Here is a 27918-nt window from a genome sequence, read left to right as displayed (position 1 = left end):
AACAAAACTGATATTTGGACATATTAGACATACACACAGCGGTGTCAAACTCATTTTAGGTGAGGGGTTGCAGTCCCCCCAATTTGATCTCAAGTGGGTTTTGTATACTGACATTCTCGTGCCTTAACTATCTATATGTTCACTGTACTCCTTATCCTCATCAGGGTCACACGTATGTTGGAGCCGATTCTAGCTGACTTTCAGGCAGGGCACATCTTGAACTGGTCACCGGTCAATCACATAGCACATATAAACCAACAACCATTCAGATTTATATTCACACAAAATTTGAGTCTTCAGTTAGCGTAGCATGCATGGTTCTGGAATGTGGGAGGTAAACCAGGGTACCTGGAGAAAACGCATGCAATGAAGCTCCAATGAAATGAAAAATATTAAGCAATTATATTTAAAGTCATTATTTAAAATATCTCCTCCCAAAAAACATAGCATAACATAGTGAATAGCAAACTTTAAACTCTGCTTGAGGAAGCTAGGCAACATTTTTGCATATCAGAAGGTGAGGAGTGCCAGCTTTAGCAGTTTAATACGTACCATTATGAAGCAGTTTTGATAAATTATCATTAAAACTCGCTTTCTACCATCACATTGAGGAACCACTAGCATATTGGTTCACACACGCAAGAAAGAATTCACTTTAAATGAACAATTTAAGCATATGACTTGTGATTAAGAATGCAAGGCGGAGTTATAGTTGTTTCCCACAGGTTGCAAATGTGTGGTATTTGGTGACGTAAAATGTGATGGCGCCATATCTGACAGGTATGGGCTGTAATGGCCTAAGTCATGTACAATGTAACCCTCCATTTCACCGTTCTCCAAGCCGCTTATTCTCACAAGGGGCGTGGGAGTGCCACAGTCTCTCCCACGTATGGGCTGTAATGGCCTAAGTCATGTACAATGTAACCCTCCATTTCACCGTTCTCCAAGCCGCTTATTTTCACAAGGGGCGTGGGAGTGCCACAGTCTCTCCCAGCTAACGTCAGGCAAAAGGCGGACTAGACCCTGAACTAGTCGCCAGTCAGTTGCAGGGAACACATCGACACAGTCACTAAATGTTGAGGAAAAGTAGGGAGTATTTTAGTACAAATCTGATGTGCTTTAGTTTCCCAAACACGCAAAAAGCAACATTTGAGAGCCAAAGATCAAAGGACTAGAGGCCAGGTTTCATGGCAATATAAAATACTTTCAACTAGTTTATTATTCATGCATCTAGAAATGAAGTGACGCACTCGGAGATGTTTGCCGCAGTCATTTTGAGCACAAAAAGTTTTCTTTGTGGATCCTTGTGGGAAATCATTTTACTCTTAATTAGAATGGAAGCACAAATGCATTGATGATTAACTTGTCTCACACACGCACATCCCGATGCAGGGTGGATACCGGGCAGCTTTGCACTCAGTGTGTTTCGAACAGAACAGTGTTGACAAAAGGATTTCAAAGGCCCTCCAAATTACAAATGGCGGGCAGAGGCACACACAAGGATTTTTGTTGGTTTGTTTTTGAGTTTCTACTCTTTGCTTTTATTTGACAAATAGTAAATCTACAGGGCACTGTGAGCACATGCGCGCGCACGCGCGCGCACACACACACACACACACACACACGCACACACAACTTTACTGGGCTTTGTTCTTTTCCCAAGAAACAACTTTGTAACATCCCCACCGGTTTATGACGTAGAAAAGCGCATACCCCATAATTATGATTCGACTCAGTAATGGTTGAGGGTGTGGGGGGAGCGGGGATGTACTCAACTGCAGAGTAGTAGGCATCTATGTGGCTATAAGCCATTTGTCCCTGTGTGGAGTTTGCTTGTTCTCCTCGTGACTGCATGGATTTTCTCCAAGTACTTTAATTTACCTCGACATCCCAAAAATAATCATGGTAAGTAAGTTGTCAGTAGGTTTGAATGGTTGTTTGGCTATACAGTATCTGCTGAGCGTTTGGCTGGTGACTTGTTCAAATCATAATAGTAAATATAGATTTTTAAAATACAGTAAATTGACATTGTAATACATTGCATGCAGCTAAAAAAAAATACAAATAAAAAGTGGGTTTGTCACCAAAGCACCTAAAAATATGTAGTATGGATAGAAAATGTCCAATTAAAGTGAGAATTACTCATTAATGCATCAGTGCAATATTTGTGCATCTTCCATACTGCTTATCCTCACAAGAGTCACGGGCTTGCTGGAGGCTATCCTAGGTGACTCTGGGACCAAAGTGGGGTACATCCTGAACTGGTTACCAGCCAATCGCAATGCACATAGAGACAGAGAACAAGCGCATTCACAATCACACGTATGGACAATTTAGAATCTTCAATTAACCTACCATGCATGTTTTGGGGATGTGGAGGTAAATTAAATACACACAGCACGAGTAGAACATGTAACTCCACACAGGTGAGGCCAGATTTGAATCCAGGTCCTCAAAAATGGGACTACACATGCTAACCGTTCATCCACCTGTTGCCTTGTGAAAACTATATTCAACAAAAATCAAAAGTAATATTACACTACACAATACATTCTCTTTTTAAAAAAATACAATAAGATAAGACTACATGACAACAGAAAAATAACAAAATGAATACGTAAGTCAAATCAAACAAGAGATTAAATGCGAAAATAAATTCATTATTATGTAGTACATGCAACATGAAAATTAGAATAAAATAAGTTCAGTTTAGCATTTTTCCCACATGTAATTTTTTTTTGTTTTAAATAAAACTATGAATATATAGGGCAAGTCAAATGGGAGTTTGAATGACTATTGAGGAAACACAGGGCAAGAGGCAAACAGTAAAATCAAATTGCGACCCAGATGATAAAAATGAACACACACACACACGCACACACACAAATACACACATCACTGGAATATTGGTAAGAAATTTTGGGATGATAAAACTCCTTAAGTTAATTCGTCCAGGAACCTGTTTATGTTCCTCTCTAGGTGTTACTGTTTTGGTTAGCAACAGCGTTTCAATGTCCTGGTGTGAATAACGACATAGTGATTATTGACTGCAGTCATCTTACAGTATCGATCATTGCCGAGGTGGTTGCAGTTCCAATGTAATTACGTAAAATACATTTTTATCTAAACCTCTTAAATTGGATCTCGCTGTGCAGATGTTGCACACGCACATTAAAAAAAAAAACAGTATCAACATGACTTGCAAAAGTGCTTGCATGCTGTTATTTGACAATGCTTTTTAATTGGCTTCAGTAAATGAAAATAGTTGGTAACAATTAAAGCCATCAGCCAACATTCGCTTAAAGTGACGGTACGACGCCTGTAGGTGGGTAGCCATGTTGAGATGACTTTACAATCTTGAGCCCTGACCGGCATGATACCTTGCATAATCACAAGTGTGTGCATTTGTGTGCGTTATCAGAGGGTGTGACAAGACTTTTTTTTTTTTTTTTTTTTTAAACCTCAGGTGGGTGTTGAGTCAAACATCCGGCCTCTTTGCGGACAAACTAAACATCATCTTGTTACTTGGAATGTCTGAATGAGAGATCACTGATGCACTTTACGACTACGTTTTAGGAACAGAGTAGTTTAATCTAGGCTAGGATTTGATCACATCCTTTTCAGTTCAAAGTAAAACAAAAACAAAAAAAGTCAGAATACAAGAAAAATTGTTTCTCATGACTGACCGGGACTGTGTGTAACTAAAAAAAAAAAAGAAAAAAAAGTGGTGAGGCTGCTAGTCCGAGCATGCTCAGAGTATGAGACAGTTGCAACATTAGCAGATGGTTGCTCAATTTAATTTTTTTTTTCTTTTTTAACATTTATCAAAGGTGGGCTGGAATTAACCAGGGCCCGCATCTGGCCTAGAAAACATCATTGTATCTACCACTGACACATGCATACTGTACACACAAGTGCCTTGCTCAGTGAAGCCTTGGCAGGAGGTTTTTTTGCCAGGAGCAGATATTTTGTAGTCATGCCCCCCCTACCCTGATTTATTTTCCCAAAGAGGTGACAGAAAGGATTGACACCCTTTTAATAGTGTGTAGGATGGAAAAATATAAAATAGTAAGCAAATGCAAAAATATCTTTTCATCCAAATAGTGTAGATTTTTTTTGCAACAGTTTTTGTACAATTTTAACACACAAAAGCTGACAAAATTAGTTTTATTGAATTTATATTGTACACAATTATATTTTGTAATAAATTTTAAAATTAAATGATCGGTACCATTTATTATAAATTATTCCATTAGTTGTTTCTATTATTAAAAAGCATTTTTAAAATATATTACAAAATTTACTTGACTAAGGAAATGCTTGAATCTGATTTTTCTTATATTATAATATTAAAATTATGATTATTAATTACTGCATTTAGATTTTAATAGAATATTTCCCCAAAATTGGACAGTAATTTATTTTAATTATCATTTTTAATTGTTCTAATTTATTTTTTAAAAATGTAATTTACAACATTTCAAGCAAGAGTTTGCCTAATTTTCAAAAAATTATTATCATTCTATTTATGACAAATACTTTATTATACAATGGATTTCTTTTCTTTTTAGATTTCCCCCCATCTATTGTGAACTCAATTTAAAGTGCATTTGCACAAAACACCTTTTCATGAATTACAATTCAGTTCGGATCAGGCCTACTCCAAGATCTACGCATTCATTCTCGATACTTTTTATCCTCTTCAGGGTCTCTGAAGTCTATCCCATTTGACTTCAGGTGAAACGTGAACTCCACCCTGAACTGGTCACCAGCCGGTCACAGCGTACATATAGACAGACAGACAGCCAAACATTCACACTCTCACTGAACCCACGCTGCCTCCAACAAAGTCAGCCAAATGTGTCACTACACAATCTATGACTACCTCCAAAATCTGTCATTCTTAATTGCAGGTGCTTTAATTTTATCATTGGAATTCAGTCAGAAATGTGAAAACTTCAGAATTTTAAAATTTTCCCGCTGTCCCATCCTGGATTGTTAAACCTTTTGCTTCTGGATCCTCCAACGTAATCAGTTGTTCTTTGTGGCCCATGAATTACCCTTGATAGTTAAAAGTTGTAACAATTAATTCAAAGATCTAAAACTTGAAGAACAATTACTTAAATCCTAACCGCTTTAGTGGAGGTAATTAAAATCCCTTTTGGACTGACACAAGCATCAACAGCATTCTTGCAAACTTTAACGTGTACATATCCGAGCATGCTGGTACTCCACCCCGGCTCCTCTCTTAGCTGCCAGAAGTGCCTAATCATGCATTGACAGGCTTCAACATGCTCTAGTTTGAATTGAAAGAGGCACCAAGTGACCACTGCTGACCACACCTTCACTTGATCATCAGTATCCAAAAGCAGCGCGAGTGTAGTGAGCCGGTCCTCATTTTCAATGCAAAGCAGTGACGTGACATGGGGGTCCGGGTGGGGGTGACATGCAAAGTCGGGCAAACTATTCATCCAAAACAGTCACACACTAAAATGGAGAATTCCTCTTTGTGTTTACAGTACCAAAACGACGTCAGCGAGCCAAATCAAATCCTGAATGCCAAACAAATGAGAACATCCTAAAGAGTGGGTGTGTTTTCGCCAAAAGTGGCGTGTTTGAGAAGTCTGGTCTCGTTAAACGTGACCCCAGAGTGGGTTAGTGCTGAAACTGGAAGCTGCAACGTGCAAACACGGAGCTCGAGAACTTCCACCTAAAGCTCGAAAAGCTTAGGGGATGTAATCTGTTGGGGCAGAAGAGGAACAAGACACTGCGGTCGATCCTTCCAGTGAAGTGAAATCAAGATCGTTTGGGCCCCCTCAACACCCCCCCCCCCTTATTTTTGTAACGCTACAAGATGAACGACATTCTGCTGTGATGAGCGTTTAATTGGGAAGCTGTGCATGACAAACTTTTTGCAAAAGAGACAGCGGTGGCAAAAACACCACCAAAAAAAAAAAAACAGCAGCAAAAAAAAAAAAAAAAAAAAAAAAAAAAAAAAAAAAAACTGAAGACCGAAACAAAAGTGAGCCACTGTCCAATATGTAATTAGTGTGCCATGATAAAATAAATAAAAAGTGTATGGTTGGTTTGGAGGGCCTTGCAAAACTGTCAGCTTCCGCCCTTATTTCAACACACCATATAAGGCAATGACCCACAGCCAGATGCAAGATCTTCAAACGTAGAAGATTCTATTACGAATATCCTAGTTCCCTTGACTTAAGATGTTGGAAGCATGAACTCTCCCAAAAAAATTATTAATTAATTTGATGTATGTATACAAAGGCCCTACACTAAAGCCTCATTAGGCGACTTTTTTTTTTTGCATTGTAACAAATTCTGTAACCCTCCATGGATCAAAGTCGATTAAAAGAGGGATAACTACCACTAACCTCAAATGAACAGGATGGAGGTGTCCAGATCCATCGGAGAAAGCATCAAAACAAGCGTTGACATCAATGCAACCAATGAAAAAGTCAAAAACAAGAACGGCGAAAAAAAGGCAACGGGTTGGCAAGGTGAGCGGGTTGGGGGGAATAATCCAAAGAGAGCCTTTAAAGTGGCATCTGATGGTGCATACAACCAACCCAAGACCTGCTCCACACCTTTCTCACGGTGACAAACGGTAGGACGAGGTGAGAGAGGAGGCTTGGTTAAAAAAAAGAAGAGACGACAAACGTGTCGAAGGCAGAAAAAGGAGAAGTGTCGTGAAGCGAGCCGTCCTCTCCCTGTGAGTCACGCAGCCTCGATGCCATTGGTAGACGGCGGCCCACGGGCAGGCAGCCCACACCTGGCCAATCAGCGTGCGCTTAGGTGCGGGGGGGCCCTTCAGGCAAACCAACTCAGGTGCATTTTCTGGGATTGGATGGAGGAGGGGGGGGGGGGGGTGGATGGGAGGAACAAAGCCACTGGGCCGGGCTGAGAGAAAGACGACAGACGGGTTTCTCCTGCAGCGGAGGAGGTGAAGGTAAACACAGGTACGCACCCAGTGTAGACTTTGACCCGAGGAAAAAAAAGGGAGGCCTAAAATAAAGACTGCATCATGAAATGTGGGCCTTATTAGCATTGGCACAGCGAGCACTTTTACAACGGACTTCTGAGGTAGTACAGAACAAAAAATAAATAAACAAAATAAATAAAGAAGAACAACTCATAGAACAGCAACTGCCTATAGGAGGCACAAAGACTGAAGCTAAAAAGTCGTCCTCCCTTCACTTGAACGCGGACAGATCACGTTCCATCACAAGACACGATGACATCATCTCAGGCTCAATTGAGATTCACTGTCACCGTGCAACCAAGGTCACAAGGGTCAGGGAGTGCAACACGGGCCTGTTGAGGGTACTTTGGTCCAAAATAGTCAAAGTTATGAAGGGGGGAAAAAAAACATATTTCATTAAAATAACAGTCAGAGAATGAAGTTGGAATTTCATGAAAATTGTACATTTTAAATTTCTTTTAATTAAAGTCACAATCTTACACAATTGGGATTTTTTTTCCCAGGGGAAAAGGACGTTTAAAAAAAAAAGTACTTTATTTTCCAGACCAAAATAATAATAATAATTACTGTATAATACCCGAAAATGAAATCTTAAACACGAGGAACTCAGATTATAAATTGAATTTGTTTTGTGACCACCTTTGCAAATCAAGGTAATGCTTCCTATGGAAATGAATAGAAATTTAATTAATTTCCTCCAGTTCCAAAGTAATGTTTATCTTATCCATGTGCGTTTAAAATAAATAAACTTAGAATAAAGAAAAATAGCAAATTACTCTGCAAATTCATAGCCTTTTTGCATGTACAGTACTGTTTACGTTCTCCATGGGTAGCAACTAGCCCATACACCTGGCCGCAAAATGTGTGTAGCACATTTCTTGACACTCAAAAACCGTTAGCATAGGTGCATGAGAAGAAAGAAAAGTAACAACAACAAAAAACTTCCACCGAGGTGGAAAACAGTCCTCCCCATGGATGCTTGTGACAGCAAGTAAGTTGTCTCAAGACAGATCCCTGACTTTCGGTGTCCGACCATGTTCAAGTTTAAACGATGCTGTTTAGTCACGCAGTTAGATGACATGGAAGCAAGAATAAGGGGATTTATTTACAGTGGTGAGAAAAATTATTGCCCCCCCTCCTCAAAAATCCCATAATTTTGGGTGGGTTCCCCACTTCAATGTTTAAGGTACTGAAAGCAAAAAAATGTATAGATCATTCATATATTACCCAGGTGAACCTAAAATGCTGTTTTTAAATGGTGATTTCATTTATTAAGAAAAAGAAACTAAGTGCTTGGCTCCGTTTGGAAAAACAAATGGCACCGTAAACTTAAGTGGTTGGGCCATCCTCAGCATCAACAATTGCAATCAAGAGTTTTTTTTATATCTGACAATGAGTCTTCTCAAAGATATTTAGGTTCACTTTTCCTTGCAGAAATATTGCGATTCAGCAAAAATTGAGGGTTTTTGAGCATGAACGGCCTTTTTAAGGTCACGCATGCCTTTCAATCAGATTCAAGTCTGGACTTTAACTAGGTCACTCCAAAACCTTCCTTTGTTTTTGTTTGGGTTCCCCCCAGCCATTCAGAAATTGACTTGCAGGTGGGTTTTGGATTCTTATCCTGCTGCAGGACAAGTGTGTGTCATCTTATCATGCCATGTCATTTGCGATTGCCCAGCATTTTGGCAAACGACCAACCAGCAGCCCTCATTCCAGCTGCTCGGGTGGCGGGTGAACAAACGGAATTTACTATTGAACTGCCGCAAGTGATTCATGTATTGAACTTCTCCGTTCAGGATCTGCTAAGGAGCTACAGTATGCACTAGTATGCATCCAGTGAACTATTCTGGCTTGAATGACTCATGCGAAGGTTCACTGCAAACTAGTATGGTGATAGTTACAAGAATTAAGTTAATTAAAAATTATGATAAAGTCACAAAGGAAAGCAAGGGAAACTCTTAATACAGTATCATGGCAGTAGCGCTAGTAGAAGTACAACATTAAATGCTGAGAAGTTTTAGGATGTTGACAAAGTCGCAACTAGAGAGGGAAATACCGAATGTTATGACAACAGTCACTAATACCAGAATGAAAAGGTAATCAAAGAATGGTGTCATAAAATTAGCAGGACAGGATACAGAGTTGCAAGATGGATGCAGTTGTGACCTAGTGAGAAGACGCTGATGAGATGACATGCGAGCAAACAGGAAGTTGTGGTCTGTGGTGAGCACCAGAGCCTCTTTACACACTTGTGCCTTCCCAGCACCTTTATGTCGAGCATCAACTCAGACATATAGTACGAGGACTTTCATGGTCCTCACACACACTATGTACTGGTTAAACTTGAACTGGCTTACCTGCACAATTTCATCAGATCCATTAGACAAAGTGTATTAAACAGCGCAGTGGCCGGGCGTGTCATCCACAAATAAGAGCCTTCCTTCAAAATGCGAAGCGCAGTAAATATCGCATGGAGTCTTGTATAAACTCGTTCATATTTTGTGCAAACTTGAACCGAACATCTTATAATAATCCACCTGTGTGTGGTGTACTTAAACGACCGTGATGTGAAGATGCATTTCATCACAATAACTAGTGGCCTGTCACACATGCAACTCACAGCAGTATTACAGTATGAGTAACACCAATTACTCTTATCCCGCAGATGACATGATCCTCCTGACTGCCTTATTTTCTGGAGTTTTCAGATTGTGCTTGTGTTGGCACATTAATGGTTCAAGACCTCCACTGGACCAACCCTGGGAGTCATGGCTGTGGGGTCTTTGAGCTTTAGCTGGCCCCTGCTCAACTGTGTTCCACTAATAAGTGTCTGTGTTCACTCTGATGGGTAAAATGCAGAGAACAACGTATGTTTATGACAATGAAGATGATTCTTCTTCGAAGTACAGTGAAGAAAATGAGTATTTGAACACACTGCTATATTGCAAGTTCTCCCTCTGAGAAATCATAGAAGGGACTGAAATTTTCATCGTAGGTGCATGTCCACTGTGAGAAAAATAATCTAAAAAGAAAAATCCAGAAATCACAATATATGTTTTATTAACAATTTATTTGAGTGATACAGCTGCTGTATTTGAAGACCTGTCTATCAGCTAGAATTCTGAATCCCGAATCAGATGCACTTGTGTGAGGTCGTTAGCTGCATAAAGACACCTGTCCACCCCATACAATCAGTAAGACTCACACTTGTAACTTGGCCAAGACCAAAGAGCTGTCCAAAGACCGCAGCCATTTATTGTGAGATTTTGGGGAACAATCTCTTTCCCCTCAGACAGAGCATTGAAGATGGGTGGTGGCTGGGTCTTTCAACATGACAATGACCCGAAGCACACAGTCAGGAAAACCAAGGGGTGCCTCCTTAAGAAGCATATCAAGGTTCTGGCATGGCCTAGCCAGTCTCCAGACCTAAACCCAATAGAAAATCTTTGGAGGGAGCTGAAACTTCGTGTTTCATAGCGACAGCCCAGAAACCTGTCTGATATGTGTGGAGGAGTGGGCCAAAATCCCTACTGCAGTCTGTGCAAACCAGGTGAACAACTACAGGAAACATTTCAACGCTAATTGCAAACAAAGGCTACTGTACCAAATATTAACATTGGTTTTCTCAGGTGTTCAAAAACTTATTTGCAGCTGTATCACACAAATAAATCATTAAAAAAAAAAAAAAAAAATCATAGTTTGTGATTTCTGGATTTTTTTTAGATTATCTCTCTCGCATGCACCTACGATGAAACTTTAAGACCCCTCAATGATTTCTGTGTGGGTGAATTTGCAATATAGCAGGGTGTTCAAATACTTATTTTCTTCACTGTAAATGTAAAAGGTAGTGCAGCAAAAATTTACAGTGAAAAAAAAATACTCAACTGAATAAATAGTAACTTCTGATTCATTTCATCAGGACATGAAAAAATAAAAATTAAAAATAAATAAAATCACAAAATAAAATGTGAATATGCAAATTCTGGACCACTAGAGTAACAGAAAAGAGATAAATAAGAGGAGTTAATGGCAAACGTTTTGAAAGCTTCAGGGAGACGTCATAAAATAACTGTCCGTAACATCAGCAACAACCATTTAAGACCAAAAGGATAACATTCTTGGTACATACTGTACATGTGATTTTACTTATAATCGTGTTTTTGTCATTCTTTTATGTAGACAGAGGAACCATGAGGACAGTACGAGGGGGAACTACAGGGACAGTGAAGAGGACTCAGTCAACAAAGTGAAGTTTACCTCCTCATGGGTGTATTTCCCCAAATCAACTCAAAATAGGAAGCAAGCATTTCAACATTTTGGTTACTCAACAAAGTCGTTTGAATTGCACAGTAATTGTACAGACACACACAGAATGGGAAAGTACTCCACCAAAACACTCATTTATCTAATTTTTCTAACTTGTTTCACTGTCTTAACATTGTTACAGGATCCATGGAGCCTATCTAGAAGAGTTATCAGTTTTTTAACTAAGTAACACTGACGAGGATTTGTTGGCCAAATCGTGGAATTATGATCGTCATTCAGTAGTAATTTCTTGTTCAAATGTAATGGTTAAAACATGAACGTTCCCTTTAATTGACTCAGGTTTGGGCAAGTATAGATGCCTCCAATGTCTAGTAGAATTAGACTTTACCTTTAGCATACCGCAAAATATATATTTTTAATTTAATTAAAGTCAAGATGTAAATGACATTGAGAGCAAATGAGAGACTTAATTGATGTGTAATGGCCACTAAGACGCTCTTCAAACAGTGTGAATGCGGCTTTTAACCAGCCCGCACTGTTGTCCAGAAAATACGGTATCCATCCATCCATCTATCTATCTATCCATCTATCTATCGATTTATCTATCTCTTCAAACATTTTTCCCAAGTTGCAAATGCAAAAAAAATAAATTAAAAAGAACTAACAGGTTCCACTGTGGTCAAAGGTTTTGTGAGGGTTTTTTTTTTAATTATTTCTTTCACGTATGCAGTTTTTTTCCCAAGGTAAAGCATTAATGCATTGAGCAGGATGTACAAGCAACATGTGCATAAGTCTATCTACTTTGGTATCCAATTACTTTTCCTCAATAAATTATCCATCTAGTCCTCCATTTTATTCACCATTTATCCTGATTAGGATTGCAGGTGTGCTGGAGCAAATCCCAGGTAAACTTTAGTTGTGGGGTGGGGTACACCCTGGATTGGATGCCAGGCTATTTATAGATAAAACAGACAAACGTTCACATCTAAAGGAGAATTACAGTCGTCAACAAACCATTGAATCAAGTTTTTGGATGGTGTGAGGAAACCTCCAGAGGGGCAGCACGGTTGCTCAGATGGTAAAGCGTTGGCCTCACAGATCTGAGGTGCCAATCCCGGACCTGCCACTGTGGAGATTGCATGTTTTCCCCATGCCTGCGCGGGTTTCCTCCGGGCAGTCCGGTTTCCTCCCACATTCCAAAAACATGCAACATTAATTGGACAGTCTAAATTGCCCCTAGGTGTGAGTGTGAGTGTAGCTGTTCATCTCGATGTGCCCTGCGATTGGCTGGCAGCCAGTTCAGGGTATACCCTGCCTCCTGCCTGTTGACAGCTGGAATATGCTCCAGCATTCCCCGTGACCCTCATGAGGATAAGCGGTGAAGAAAATGGATGGGTGGAACCTACATAGGAAGACCGGCATCTGAATTTGAACCTACAACCTCTAAACTGTGAAGTGGAGGTGCTAAAGAGTGATCCACCCTCCCACTCTAAATCTTAGCTGTCCCTGTACTATATGTGTCTCCGTTTGTATCTAATCTATCCTAAACTGTGAAGATTATGCCCTGCAAATTCTGCCTAGCAACAAGAGGCAGCGCAAAGTGTGAAATGATGCGGCCAGGAAAAAGAATCACAGCAATCGTGCCAAGTCTAGGAAAAAAAAAATGTTTATGGAATCACTTAGATTGTTGTTATATTGTTGATAGCTGCATGTGCAATGTGTCACATTGCAAGGATATTTGGATTCCAAATAGCAAATTGACTGATGTTTTACTGAAGCGGCTGCTTGGCTAGCTATTTTAAGCAATGAACGCATTTAGCAACAATTGTGCTGTTTGCTGACGATTAATAGTGGAATGAACATAACGCCCAAACGCCGGTGAAAAGAATATATTACTAAGATCATGCCACGGAAGTATCGCTACTCCAATAATTAGACTCAGGAATTGAGTCTGATTACAGTTTATACTACTTTATAACACTGAAGGGGAAGTCACCAATAATCAAATTCCATAGAAACCACACAAAGGCATGCATTGCTTGAATCAGGCATAAGAGAGACTTGTTGGTGTATGTGTATGAGCGTGCACGGGTATATGACATCACTGTTAGGCCACATGACCCCCTTCAAGGACACACCTTTTCTTTTCAGCCTTCTCACTGAAAAATTGGCTACTGGTTATCATCATGTGATAACAGAAGCTTCTTATTTTCTCCACGCTGTGCTCCTATTTGAAGGCGCAACTGCTATTGCATGCCACACTCTTTAAAAAAAAAAAAAAAAAAAAAAAAAAAAAGAGAAAGACAGCACACTCCAGTATTATGTCTATGCATCAGTCCACAAAAGAATGACATCCTTTAACTATCAAGGGGAATCCAGATTATTCCGTCAAGAGTTATGCCCAAGTAATGTGGACTCATAAACCCTGATAAGAACACTGAAACAATCCTTGAGGGCCTGGGATATGCGGAGGCTTTGGAGGACACACTGCAGTATTTGTGTGGCTCAGAGGTCAATAAGAGGGAGGCTGTCTGGACAACCACGGGAGAGCCAAAGTCTATCAGCACTTCTAAAAACAAGGAGAACAGTCATCCTTTGTAGCACTGTGCAAAAAAAAAAAAAATCCTCATCTTAGCGGTCACAGTGTTAGTCCAAGATGATATGACAGAGTGTTCACTGAGCGCGGAGGGTCACTGGTTCAATTCCTTGCCAGTGTGCGTGTTGTCTTTTTGTCCCTGGTCAAGACACTTAATCACTGTTTTAATAAATGTAGTTGGATGTTTGGTGGTTGCCATTGGCGCAAAATGGAAGCAGTGCTTCTTCTGTCCCATCAGGTCAGCTGTGGCTACATCAGTAGCTGACTGCCACAAGGGTGTGACTGTGGTATGAATGAATAATGTCAACGATTTTAAAGCATCTTTGAGCGCCTTGAAAAGCACTACTGTATATAATGATGCACAGGCCTGGAGAGGATAGCCAGGTGTCACAAATTTTAGTATTGATTTCATGACCGAAGTTGGAAGATTGACAATCAATCTGAAAGTGCTTACTTTCCAAAATAACTCACATAATAACCCATTTAAATGTTTTTAAGTTCTTTACTTTATTCATATACACAAAAATGGTGCATCTTTGGATAAATTGTTTAGCAATCATAATGAGGACGTTTTACATAATTTTCCATTTTTCCCCACATTTAATGCCTTTGCCTTCCTTATTTGGTGATTTTTAAGCTATCCATTGTTAAATTGTTCCTGAATACATTTTTCCAAGTACTCCCAAAAGATGTTGTTTCTTTGTCCAAAAAACAAAAATAAAACTAAAATGAATATAAAATCATTGCAAGAACAGAATTTTGAAATGTGTTTCCTTCGGCGTTGGTGGTCTGGGTAGAGTGAAGTATTTAGTTCTAATTTTAATAGATGCTTCCTTATCATAGATAAAGGGAAGCCCGTTTGTTCATCAGCAGCAATACGAGTGCCTGGTAAACTGAATGAATTATACTGTCAGAGGGAGTCCCTGTACTTAATGTTGCTGTAATCAGGGTTTAATGCCGTTGGTTTGGCCATTTGCATTTGTTGAGACGTTTCCCCATCGTAGAAGCGGAAAAGCGCCACACGCACAGGGAGAAAATGCAAGCGGGCCAGAAACCCAGGTAAAACCGAGCGTACACATTACAAAATTGAGGGAACAGATGATCAAAGAAATGTATTTTCCCCTCATTCTGTGGCACGACAAGTCTCTGTTGAAAAGACACAGAGAGATTCAGGAAATTAACCAGAAAAGGTAGTCAGCATAACAAAGTTGAATCGCATATTGAGGAAAATGAAAACACAACACAATGCAATCTGATAAATCTGGTGGGGCACAACTTCAATGCAAAATGGGCAGTGGCTGCAGCAGACTGCACATGCTTAGTGGAACTCGTTAAATATAAAACGCTCTCCTCTCTACACTCAGATATGATGACATAGGTCATTTTTTTTTGTAACATAAAACAGCTCTCTTCCATAAAAACAACATACAATATAACACGCATTCAATTCAAAACAGAACAACACCTCTAGTTTACTCCAGTGACGACATTGGTAGAGCGCAAGAGAATTACTATCACAACACCAGCAGGCCCCAAGCAAACATACTGGGCGTTGCACTGAAATCAACTCAAAAGACAAAACCCGTTCCAGTACGACGGTTTTTACTCTGTGTGGCTTCATCCATCATAAAAATATCAAACCACTATGACGAAGTAATCGCATGACAAACTGCAACAGTGAGTCATCCCAATGGAGGTCACGTCAGCTACATCGTCGTGTGTGTTACACAAACAGGGAAACAAATGTCACTTTATTCTCATGATTAAAACAACAGCAGGACAAGTTTAGATGTAGTTATGAGCTGACGTTTTGAGTTCCATAAACTTTGATAGTAATTAGCTTATTGGGGAAAAAAAAGGTTGTGATGCTCAATTTAAAGACAGCAAATTATCCTGCAATTATTAAAACTGCTTAAAACATCCACGTTGGAAATATTTTTACAGTTTAAATGTTAAAGACACCATGATACCAAGTATTGGAATTTTTGTGTCAGTGTTTTATTTATTTATTTATTTATTTTTTCGACTGACCGGATCTTCTCCAATGAAACAGCTGCATCTCTCTAGTGACACGCCGAGACTGCACAGAATGCTTCTGTTTCTGGTCCGAGCTGGCTGGCTAACAGCAGCAGAGCTAAAAGAATGGAATTATTTTCTAAAAAATCTGGTAATTTAATCTACTTAAAAGATTTGTGCTTTTGAACAAAATCTTCATGAAGAAAACACCACAATATCAGGAGTCATACTCAAAATGAGGGTTTATTGGAACCTTTAACTCTTCCGCTCTAATACATCTACATTCGTAGGTTTCTGCTCGACACACCCTAAACTACTTTACGGGGGTTAAAAGGCTACTCTTGTTGAAGAGCTACAGAACTGCAGTCTTGTCTGACGGCCTACAACAGCTCCGACCCGACTCCTGCATGACTCCTCCATCACAGAGGACAGCCAGTCCATGTGAAAAATGCCTACTCCAAACCGGTCTGCGGTCCAAAGAAGGTTGGGGAACACTGGTTTTGAGGATTTGATGATTCCTTCTGTGCAGGATCTGTATGGAGATGCAGATTTTATCTTCAAGCAGGAACCACCCCCTACTTATACAGGCAGAAGTACCAAAACCTGGTTTGATGCCTAAGTCATCACAGTGCTTGATTGGCCTGCCAACTCGCCAGATCTAAACCCCATTGAGAAGCAATGAGGTATTAAGAGGAAAATGAAGAACAACAGATCCCCAAAAAAAGAACTGAGCATCAAGGTGATATAGGCTTCCTTAACTCCCAGGAAATGCCACAGCGCATCAAGGCAGTGATGAAAGTAAATTCCTGACCAAGTGTTGAAAAATAACAATTTTGAGAGTATAAAAACTTGATTTGATTTAATGTGACCCTAATTCCTGTCTTTTATTTTTTTTCTACACGAACTGATTAGGAAAAGGTGATTATTTCACAGTATTCAATATTTTTTAAATTCTGATTTAATGGGTTTTATGTGGAAGCCCAAATTATGTGAAATAATCAAATAAATACTTGAACGTGTTTAAATTGTGTGGCCTTAAGCTATAATATATGAAGGTTCTTTTAGAATGTAATTGTGTGTGTGTGTGTGTGTGTGTGTGTTTATAAACATTTCCATGATATTAAGGTTTTTTGGGGAGTAAGGACACGCAAACACTTTTTGGGGGGAGGGGTTGGGAGGGGGTAATTTAACACATCACACCCAACCTTGATTACCTGTTCAATCAAGACATCGCCTAAAGAGAAACTGTCCCGATTGTGTGTGTGTGTGTCCTCAGCAACCAAATATGTACTACAATGTATCTACTATGCACTCCACAAAGTCTGTTAGAGCAAATACTTTGAAAATATATGTAATTAGGGGAGTCATGGCATTGGGTCCTTAGGAAAGAGATATCACAAATCACACAAAAGGTTACTTTCCTTTATCAAAACATTTGCAATGACACTATGCAAAGTGAAGAAACAGTTTGTACACTGACATGACAGTGCTGTGGGTTACATACTTCCCGGGCATTAAGTGCGAGAGAGAAATGAAGCAGCAGGTGAAATTTCCCATGCCTCTCCCCTCTTTCAACCTGATCTCATGAAGACTGGCACCAGCCCCCAACATGTCTGACAGGGTGGAATTCAGCTGTCGCCATTAAAAGGAACTCTCGAAAGTAGCAGTTCCCCTAACGCAGCTCCGGACGCAAGGAATGCACCACGGTGAGCGGCAGTTGTGTTCTATTAGCAAAAGGGGAAGTTAGAGAGTTTTGTTTCTCTTTTCATGGGTGAGTTCCTGCAATTGTGTGTGCATGACTTTGGCGGCATCAGCCATTTCCATGGGACAGCGGAGTTAAAGCATTATAAACATTGCCACCTTGTGGTTATGACTCAGGTGTCAAATGACAAAGGTAGCCATGTACATAAATTAATGTAACCTATTATATTGGTCAGGCAGACCATCTGTGTTATGATATACAAAGTATAGAATGAGGTTTTCATGGGAAATGAAGATGGCTTCTGCTGTACAGGAAAATGAAATCAACATTATGGGTCCCTGCGGCCGGTGGCCAGTTGTTGGGGCACATCAGTGGGGCCGGCGGTCAGCCCCCGGTACCTCAAAGTAGGAATGTCCCCTCCACCGGGTTGTTCTCGGGTGGACCCCTGGGACATATCTCGCTCTTCGATTGATTGGGTGGGGTCCTCAACCTCCACAACAATTACAGGACACTTCCGTGAGTTTTGCATATAAAAGGGTGTCAATTCACTTGCACGTGTCCGCAGGCACACACCCTGGGACTGTTTCACTGGGTGTGGGGCCACTTATTTATTGCAACAAGTAACTCATGAATATGCAAATTGCTTGTGTATCCCCCTCACTTAAACTGTCGTCTGATAGACCTTTATAATTCCCAAAGTCAGTCCCACGACACTTCAGTTGTACAGCGGTACCTATCCCGTCCTATCTTGTTCTGTCCTCGCCTCACTGTCTGTAGCACTTCAGCCGCATGCAACACTCGCATTTAATCGTTCATTTTTGCAGATGTGTGATGATTATTTACTTTTATCATCTTGTTTACAATTAGTGCTTTGTTTCTCTCTCCCCTTCATAGTATTTGTTCTGTTGAAGTAATCAACTAAAATACCAAGGAACTATAGCGGAAGCTTGAAAACTCCACTGTGACACAGTAAAATTGCATTAAAAGGATACAGATACTCCCTTCTGCTTGACCTAACCATTAATCAGGACAAAAAAAGAAAAAAAAAAAAAACGGTGGGGAGAGCTACTAACGCATCACTACAATTTGGTTTCACTCAAAACTCTGCTTGAAAAAATTAATCTGGAATCACAATTTTCACACTCAAATGGAAACTAATGAAAGTATGCATTGTATTCTGACAAGAGCTGCATTGCTTTGTTTACTTCTTCCTCCATTTTTGACTTAATGCACATTGGTATATGCACATGGATGGATGGATTGAGGTATGTAGGTAGGTACTGTACCTACTCTGCTCTACATTTTCTATCCATCTACCATGTACAGTAGACCAGAGTAGCGTAAATATGTAGCTACCTAGCTACCCTACCCTTTCATCCACCCACCTCCCGGACCATCCCAATCATCCACTCACTGACCTGTAGCCAATCCTATTAACCAAACACCCACTTATCTACCTCCCACCCAACAACCAACCTCCTCCCCCCAAAGACCCAGTTACCTGCACTACCTACGCTACTCATCCACCCTCCACACCTTCTTATTGACCTACATAATCCTACTTTAGCCAACTGCCTACCAATCTTGAGAAATGATCCAATAACCCAGTTAACCAATGTAGGAGGATCGACTGTTCCACCACCCCCACCCACACCCGAGGTAGGTCGGTTGGGTGACATCTTCAGAAAACCTGGTTATCCCAGAAATTTTTCAAGGTAATTCCCAAAAGCAAACTTTAAAATCAGGAAATACTTTCAAACACATTGTCCTCACTCGCCTGTGACTCACTCGTTCTGAAAGCTTTTTGAAACTTGAGCAGCACTGCCTTCCAAATAGCTTATGAGCTCAGTTTGTCTTTTTTGTGTATTCTGATCGATACATGAAGAGCCATTAAGGAGCCCTCAGACAAGCAGGACAAGAAAAGCCTGAGGAGGTCTGGTCAATAAAAAAATAAAATGGAAAAAAAAAAGGGGGGGGCAGCCAGTCTTAGCTCTGCAGGATCCCACTGGAGTGACTTTGCTGTCACGGGATAAGAAAAATGCCGGGAAGCCACACATTCTATAATCTGCTCACGCACACACACAGATGAGCATATCAGAAGGCAACATGGCGGGATGATGTACAAAAAAAAAAAAAAAAAAAATGGCACAGGGCGAGCCTTCACTGGATTACATTTGGAAACTCTCACTGGGGATAATTGCTTTCCCCGGATTGAAGTTTCCAATTATCTCACTGCAAGTGATCCCACCATGAGAAATCTGGAGGGGAGAAGGGGGTGCTGGGGGGGGGGGAATCTTGTCTGACGTTCAGTCTTCGCCTTCCACCACCGGCGTCACCGCTGCCTCCTTTGAGAGGGAGCTGGCGACCAATGAGGTCAGGCGAGCGCGTCCCATGGTACAAATGTCTTTGGCCAAAAATGTAAACATCTGGGAAACATTTGACTCCCCAGGAGACTCGTATTGATCACACACACACACACACACACACACACACACAAAATTGTTTCTACTGTACAGCCATGTTGTGAGTAAGTAAATAAAACAGAGGGAGTTCACAGAGGTTTTCAAAAACATTCCTCCCAAATTCTCTCTTGGAAAAAAAAAAAAAGCTCAGAGGGTGAAATCATGTGAAGTCGGTGGCCTCCCAAAAGCACCTGTGCTGTCATAGCACATGACTGCTGCCATAAAATCGTCTATTATTGTCCTGATGGACGAAATTTTGTAAAAATGATTCATGACACGCTGACATAAGTCAACGTGCCTCTATGAGAAACTGAAAAAACTCACAAAGCTACTCGAGAAATCACTGCGGTGCTTAGGAGTGCCATGTTTTTGGCAAAGAGGACAGAGAGTCACACTGAATATTAGCCATGAGCAAATTAGATGTGAGATGAAGATTCTAAAACAGAGAAACAGAGAAGGGTACCAGTGGCAACAACAAAGAAGATAATGTGATGATCATAATCCATCCAATTTTTTTTCTCCATTTATCCTCATAGGGTCACAGCTGAGCTGAAACCTACCCAAGCCGACTTTGAAGTTAGGTTGCCAGCCAATCACAGAGCCCATAGAACCCAGAGAAACCCCACAAATGTTTGGGGACAACGCACAAACTCCACCCAGGAAGGCTGGGAGTCTAGATTTAAACATGAAAGTGTCAGGCAGACATGCAAAATATTCGTGCTGCCTAAGAAAGGAAAATGAAACTTCCAACACCGATGCTCGACTCTCAGTCCTGACTCCTTGATACAATATAGCAATATTATATTAGAATAATATTGAAAGTGACTACAAGGTCAATTGTGTTTGGTCCTAATGTGAAGAGACTCACCTCCCAGGCACATAAAATAATCTCCCTCCGCTCATCCATCGCACATCATATAGAGCAATTAAATTCTTTTCACATTTGCATGACTATTAAGAATGTTACAATGTGCATTCTGCCTCAAAGCTTCCTTGTACAACATGTGTCAGTCACACTTTATTAATGCAACTAGAATAACTGTGAAAGTTTGCCTGATAGTAAAATTGCCTCTGAAACGGATTAGTTGTATCATTTCCTATGAAGAACCTTAACGTAATTTGGCAATGTCAATATTAATATAAAAAAAATCAAAGTGAATGACAAACTAAGCTTTGTATAGTCTTAATGCGAAGAGGCTTGCCTCTCAGATACAGTTATTAATCTGCTTCTGGATGCCAGTCATTATGTCCTCTAGCATGGTTAACTTTTTACCCTTATATTTGTCTGGCATGCAAAAAAATGGGTGGTCTTTCAACATCAATCCCACTTCCGTGACAGATTAGTTTTACTTTATTTCTATATTTCAGTGGTTCATTTGTTATTGCACTGTCAGTTAATAATATTAAAATTATATCTAAAACACTGGCTAAGGTTGCCTTACAGTGGTGTTTTTTTCTAGATTTTTTTTGGTAATTTTCATTATTCCCCATGGGAGAAAATGTTATCTTGCATGGCAACCCATTATCTCAAAAGTCCCATTGTATTGTATACAGAATAAGCAAATACCCATTTGGAGTGGTATCTAACATAAGACTTTTCCTCACTGCTCATCATCAATGGCTCCATAGATACTACAAGCTGCCATAATAATCGTTTCAGAGCTAAAAATGGTGCGTAACTGCTAGAAATGTGCTGTCAATTTCACAGCTAGAGCAGTGGCATTCTAAGGGCACACATGCACACACAAATGTGCCATCTCACACAAACACACATTCAGAAACTCACATCAGTCCTGTCACATGCTGGCTGACGGACACTCGAGTTTTTCATAGTTGGCAAAGGCTTTTTCCATCACAAGCCATTTCAGTTTTTCCCAAAATAATGTAATGATTACAAATTGCAAGCATTTGTGGGTTAAATATTGCCGGTTGAGACGGACCTGATGCGTTCCAATTCCCCACCAGCCGCAGTTTACACATCCCTGATATTAAGTACCGTACCGGACATTTCACCATGAAATCATACAAAATTCTTCTGGGTGGTATAACCTCACCTTCCTCCACTGGCACTGCTGGTAACCACACCCATGTGTCATTTGAACAATGGAGATAACAGGGTTCAATGAGGACTCCAGGTTTTCTAAAGCATTTGTTAGAAAGTGTAACATGTCAGTCAAAATGTAGAATTCACATTTAGTAAATGGCTTCAAAGGGAGAAGGAACACCAGATATCATTTGAATGTTAACATGTAAATTGATCACTGAGGAGCTTTTCTCTTGCTCAGATTCTGGCACAGAGATGTGCACCTTTGACGCTGAAATGGATGGCGCGCTGTAGTATACTGCAAGTACTTGCAGGTTAGCCATTAGGTTTTTCTAAATTAGGCAAAGACGACCGATGAAGCGTTGTATACTGTAACCAAATGCTTTCAACAATCCTGATGACGGTGGTTTGGGTCCCAGTCTGTCCCTTTAAAAGTGTCTACTATGTCACTAGGCAATTTTGCTGCCTTCGCTGTATAACAATTTGACATAAACGCAATGGATAATCCTTTTCCACTGCGTGTGCTGGATCAATTTAGATCTTGGGGGGTATGAAGTGAAAACTAAAAATTAAATAAATAAAGCAATCCCTGTCTACGTCTGTTCAGTTGTATTTAACCAAGGTCCATACGAGTGCAGATTTTGGTTGTTTTATCTTTACATTTTTTAAATTAACGAAATATTTTTTTTCTAAATTTTAGTGCAGTGTTAATGTACAAACTGCATAATGTTACAGTGGTTTACAATAAATCAATCTAAATAAAAACTCTGCTTTGTTTTTGACAAATACATGGGCCTACTACACTACTGTATTTTAACTGGTACTGATGGTGATACTTGGGAGAGCTACTGTCATTTCTTAGGTAGTACTGGTGTAGTTTGAAAACCAATGGTGTCCAGTAAATAGCAGCATAAGCAACAAGGGAACACCAAGCACTGATGCCATCTGAGTTCTACTGAATCAGCTTTAGACCGCTACCTCTTATCAGGAACAATTTTCCATTATAATGTCATCCTGTGTAATCCCATTAGCAGACAGGCTCACTTCACAGACACATTTACTCACAGTCAATGAGAAGAATATTCCGTTCACATCATAACCGCGACATATGTATAATATGTAGACTTGAATATGCACTCACCTTTGGAAGACGAGAATCACCTCGACGTTCCCGTCTTTGGGAGTGACAAATGTAAAATAAGAAAACCATGATCCCGAGACGGAAAGAGCCGAGGCGACATGAGCGTCCACCGGTTGAAGGCTCCTGCCGCGGCTGCCTGTCCGGCACAAAGCTGACGTCCTCTCCAATAATGTTGGGGGAATTCCTAGCAGTCACATTTTCCTGGGAAGCGATTGGTCCCACAGCGCCGAAAAGTTGCTGTTGTTTTTGTTGCTTTTTTGTTTTCTGGAAAAAGTGAGCAAACGCAGTTTATGGTAATATCAAGTGCAAAAAAAAAAAAAAGAAAAAGAAAAACGAACGACATTAATCGTTTAAAGTTACACTTTCCGTCACACACAAGGGTTGTGTATGGATGTTTCTTTTTCAAATCAACGCACGTGTGTCTTGTAGGCTGCGTCCAAAGAGGAATCAACCGTCGAGTCATCGTCGAGTAACCTTAACCACAACAAGAATCGAAGCTTTACCCCTGTTTGAGGACCAGGAATAAAGAAAAAACGTTCGTATATTGATTTTTTCCCCCTTCCCTTTGCTGCCCAGAAAAACAGTAAACCACTGTCAACGCAAATGAGAGAGTATGAGGCCATCTTGTGGTCATTAATCGTAAATTACCCATAAAAACAATACACTTCTGTGACACCTGGTCTCTATTCTAGTCAGGTCTATAATTTAAGTGAATTAAGTGTCAGTCAGAACTAACCTTTACATAAAAGTTAAATAACCTTGGGAATAAAGTGTAAAAAGTCTTCAAAATGCGAGAGCCGGTGGACTAAAACGACATACGGGCGTCTGATCTATGACGTAATCGTTTCTGGAACGTTCCATTTGTGTGGCTCCCTCCGTCAAATGTGATGATATTACGCGTCTTGATTCATAACCATAAAACCACTGACTCTTGGATACAATCGAATGCATCCATGCTTTTGTATAAACTGGTACATTTGAACCAAATGTCAACAGTATCCCCTTTCTAGTACTTGTGGTTGCGTCCGTGGGGTCGCGGCGGAGCCAGCCAAATATTTGACAAACTAACAATTGGCATCCGGTTAGCTTGGGGTGAAAAAAACTCATTATTTCTTTAGAGTAAAACACACTTATCTCCACATTAACTCGGTAATCCGTGTCCCCGATACATACATTCAAGTGTGAGCAAGATGTCAACTCCGGCGAGACGACGTTTAATGAGAGATTTTAAACGGTAAGCGAGACGAAAACAAGGCAAGTAGCTAAAAGCTAACATTAGCAATCCGAAGGCTAGCCCGTAAGCGTCGCTACATTTGCACACTGTCATCAAATTGTGAGGCGTTTTCGAGCACTCCTTTCTCTCGTCGGATTAAATTTTGTGTAAATTAACACAACGATAAGGTATGTTGACGTGGCGAGTTATAAATATTTGGAAAACAACATACGCCGATACTCTTATTAACGTTTTAGCTACTGATACGTATTGCCATGACTCGCCTTGCCATTCAGGATTTTAGGCTGTGCGTTTACGTAAGTAACTTTAAAATCATAAAGATGATCGTTAAACTCAAGCATTATTACTTTTAACTAGAAGTTATTCAGAGGTCATTAGTAAAGTGTGCTATTCCTCACGAAACACTGATTACAGTTAAGTTGTTTGTGTGCTCTACTCGTCAGGCTTCAAGAAGATCCTCCAGCTGGAGTCAGTGGAGCCCCCTCAGAAAACAATATTATGGTATGGAATGCTGTCATTTTTGGGTGAGTTGCCTTTAATCTAACCTATGATGAGAGAGCAGGCGTTCAGGTTATTTTTACATTTCACTCATTGTTTTTTTTCCTGTTGTAGGCCAGAGGGAACACCATTTGAAGATGGTGAGTCGTTTGGCAAGCAAGTCTCATTATTTTAACACATCTTTGAGTTTGATGATAGAAGGACAGCTACTTTTTTTCATCTACAAGTAGTATTAACCTCCTATAATACTCTTTATCTTATTGAATTCGTTGTCTATGGGATAGAAAATAGCAGCATTAGCAATAACTAAAACAAAGTTTTGGAAAGCCTGCCACTCATATCACTGAAGTGCAACCTGAATACATGATTTGTGTCAGGATCACTAGTAAAACTAATGGTTTCCCTCATTAGCCAGATTATAAATGTAACGATAGTTCAGTCGAGTATGTTTATTTGTTAAAAGATTTATGGGGTACCAAGCGATTTACGCTCCACCTTGAAAGGTTTTGAACTGGCTAGATGCCTGGAGACCCCTACTTTTGTCTAAATGAAGCTTCTCAGCCTACCGCAACATAGTTCTTTAGCACTAAAATGCAACAGGATGGTGCAAAATCAACCGATTAGAATTCACAGAATCGGCGCTGTATTTGAGGAAATACTCATTTTGATACCATAATTATTGCCCCTGACATTTTTCTTGCAATGCTGTTTTTTCTTCTTCCAGGAACATTCAAACTTACCATTGAGTTCACAGAGGAATATCCAAATAAGCCTCCAACAGTGAGATTTGTCTCTAAAATGTTTCATCCCAATGGTACGCCCTCAGTTGGTCTTATGCTTCATTATTTGTCAATTACTTTTGCCATAAATTCTCATCAACACTTTTTTCTTTGCTCATTTTTGCAGTATACGCAGATGGCAGTATATGCTTAGATATACTTCAGAATCGTTGGAGTCCCACTTATGATGTCTCTTCCATATTAACTTCTATACAGGTAACAAATCCCACTTTCATACATGGTGTGTTTTTTTTAACATCCATTGATATCGTTTACTTGTGTATTTTAAGTCTTTACTGGACGAGCCCAACCCAAACAGTCCGGCCAACAGCCAGGCAGCCCAGTTGTACCAAGAGAACAAGCGGGAGTACGAGAAGAGGGTTTCTGCTATTGTTGAACAGAGTTGGCGTGACTGTTGACCCGCGCCGTCATCATCGTGTTCTCCGCCTAGAACAGTGTGTCCGGCCCGTAGTCGTCGACTCATTTCACAGTATACATTTTGCTATTGCCACAAAAAAAAAGTTGGTTGCCAAATTTGTACGCTGTCGTGTTTATGGCATTCACTTCTGCCGAATGCCGTCATCGGGCTAAAAGTGTTTAAAAAAGAAAAAAGTTAATGTACCTTGTTATATCTGGGTTACTTGCCTCTCTCCTGTTCAAAGTGGCTGCTCATGACACATGCTTGCTGTGAAAACACGTGTTCTTGTTTCCACCCAAAAAAAAAAAAAAATGTATTTATGGATGTTTCTTTTTGTTCCGCGTGCTGTTTGCCTTTTGAACGCTTTTCAAGGGGATGAACAGTTTTTCATTAGAGCATTAGAATGAACCTAACAAGGACATTTATTTTTCCCTCTTAGAGCTGCCTTCTGGTTTTCAAATGTTTTTCATGTTTGAGTACTACAAATCAGGCAAAATGCCCCATTTGGGCTCTTGGTTTCAATGACAAAAAGCTGAATAAGGATATATTTCTAACCTACTTCACAATCATAAAAAATCTGCGCTGTGGTCAGAGTGAAGTGATCATACACAATGATTTTGTCTTAAGGTTTGCACTGGTAACCCATGTAACAAACTGTACATTTTCTTGTAAATAAATGGATATACATTACTGGTTTGCCCCAATAATGAAGGTGCTACTAGTCAAGTTACGATTTTTATTCACTGACATCTAGACACGTTTCATTAAAACGGATGCTGCTCTTGCCATTGTGAGTAATGCATCAGAGATGTATTACATGATCAGAGCGGTTCCATTGTTATGTGAACCATTTACATCTTTTATTTTGTGAAATAGTCTATGACCCACTTGGTGACTTAGCACTTATCTAACTGGTGGTGACCTTCCCAAACCACGAGCCAAAGAGAAGTGCTAAGTCTGCTGAATTGACACTGCCCCTTTCAGCTGTCAATCAAGTGTGAGTCTGTGTCAGTTATGTAGACACCCACACAAAAAATGAGGTGGCAACTTCGTGGATGTGCTGATGCCGTACTCGGGGCTCCATGTGGGGGCAAACTGCAAAGATTCATAAAATGCAGTGAAGAAAATAAGTATTTGAACACCCTGCTATAGTGAAAGTTCTTCCACTTAGAAATCATGGAGGGGTCTGCACATGGGACAGGACTGCACTGTATTAAGGAGAGGATGACCGCTGCCATGTATTGTGAGATTTTGGGGAAGAACCGCTTTCCTTCAGTCAGAGTATTGAAGATGGGTCATGGCTGGGTCTTTCAATATGACAATGACCCGAAGCACCCAGCCAGGAAAACCAAGGAGTGGCTCCGTAAGAAGCATATCAAGGTTCTGGCGTGGCCTAGCCAGTCTCTAGACCTAAACCCAATAGAAAATCTTCAGAGGGAGCTGGAATTAAGTGTATCTCAGTGACAGCCCAGAAACCTGTCTGATCTAGAGAAGGTCTGTGGAGGAGTGGGCCAAAATCCCTCCTCTCCAAACCTGGTGAACAAATTCAGGGAACATTGGACCTGTGTAATTGCAAACAAAGGCTACTGTACCAAATATTAACATTGGTTTTCTCAGGTCTTAAAATACTTATTTGCACCTGTATCACACAAATTGAAAAACAAAATCATACATAAGTGATTTCTGTATTTTTCTTTTTAGATTCTCTTTTACAGTGGACATGCATCTACGATGAAAATTTCAGACCCCTCCATGATTTCTAAGT

General features: G+C 40.2%; 2 protein-coding genes across 9 annotated transcripts in view; one reads left to right on the top strand and one right to left on the bottom strand.

The window, feature by feature from the left end:
* elf1 (E74-like ETS transcription factor 1) overlaps positions 1 to 24071 on the bottom strand; it is a 54835-nt gene extending 30764 nt beyond the window's left edge. The window contains exons 1-3 of one of the 6 annotated variants that reach the window (XM_061834753.1): positions 23961 to 24071; positions 23641 to 23698; positions 23225 to 23488 (exon numbers count right to left, since the gene is read on the bottom strand). The gene's annotated coding sequence lies outside the window, so the exon portion shown is untranslated. The other 5 variants (XM_061834756.1, XM_061834752.1, XM_061834754.1 and 2 more) reach the window with 5 other exon arrangements.
* ube2a (ubiquitin-conjugating enzyme E2A (RAD6 homolog)) lies at positions 23630 to 26843 on the top strand. 3 transcript variants are annotated; one of them, XM_061834766.1, is made up of 6 exons: positions 23630 to 23759; positions 24902 to 24982; positions 25071 to 25096; positions 25681 to 25770; positions 25863 to 25951; positions 26026 to 26843. In XM_061834766.1, the coding sequence occupies exons 2-6, from the start codon at positions 24957 to 24959 to the stop codon at positions 26152 to 26154; spliced, it is 360 nt and encodes a 119-aa protein (XP_061690750.1). In that variant the 5' UTR covers positions 23630 to 23759; positions 24902 to 24956; the 3' UTR covers positions 26155 to 26843. The 3 variants fall into 3 exon arrangements, with proteins under 3 accessions (XP_061690750.1, XP_061690749.1, XP_061690751.1); XM_061834765.1 differs by lacking the exon at positions 23630 to 23759 and adding an exon at positions 24145 to 24458; XM_061834767.1 differs by lacking the exon at positions 23630 to 23759 and adding an exon at positions 24522 to 24625.
* Positions 26844 to 27918: the final 1075 nt, after the last annotated feature.

This window comes from Syngnathoides biaculeatus, chromosome 11 (genome assembly GCF_019802595.1).
Source record: "Syngnathoides biaculeatus isolate LvHL_M chromosome 11, ASM1980259v1, whole genome shotgun sequence".
NCBI classification, from domain to species: domain Eukaryota; kingdom Metazoa; phylum Chordata; class Actinopteri; order Syngnathiformes; family Syngnathidae; genus Syngnathoides; species Syngnathoides biaculeatus.
The sequence above is the reverse complement of the archived record's forward strand: the minus strand, read 5'-3'. Positions and strand labels throughout refer to the sequence as shown.

What these genes read in the sequence shown, in the direction of transcription:
- ube2a (XM_061834765.1), top strand. Translation starts at nt 24,415, where the DNA reads ATGTCAACTCCGGCGAGACGACGTTTAATGAGAGATTTTAAACG. An exon ending in TGGAATGCTGTCATTTTTGG is followed by an intron (nt 24,983 to 25,070) that starts GTGAGTTGCCTT and finishes TTCCTGTTGTAG; the next exon opens with GCCAGAGGGAACACCATTTG. An exon ending in CCATATTAACTTCTATACAG is followed by an intron (nt 25,952 to 26,025) that starts GTAACAAATCCC and finishes GTGTATTTTAAG; the next exon opens with TCTTTACTGGACGAGCCCAA.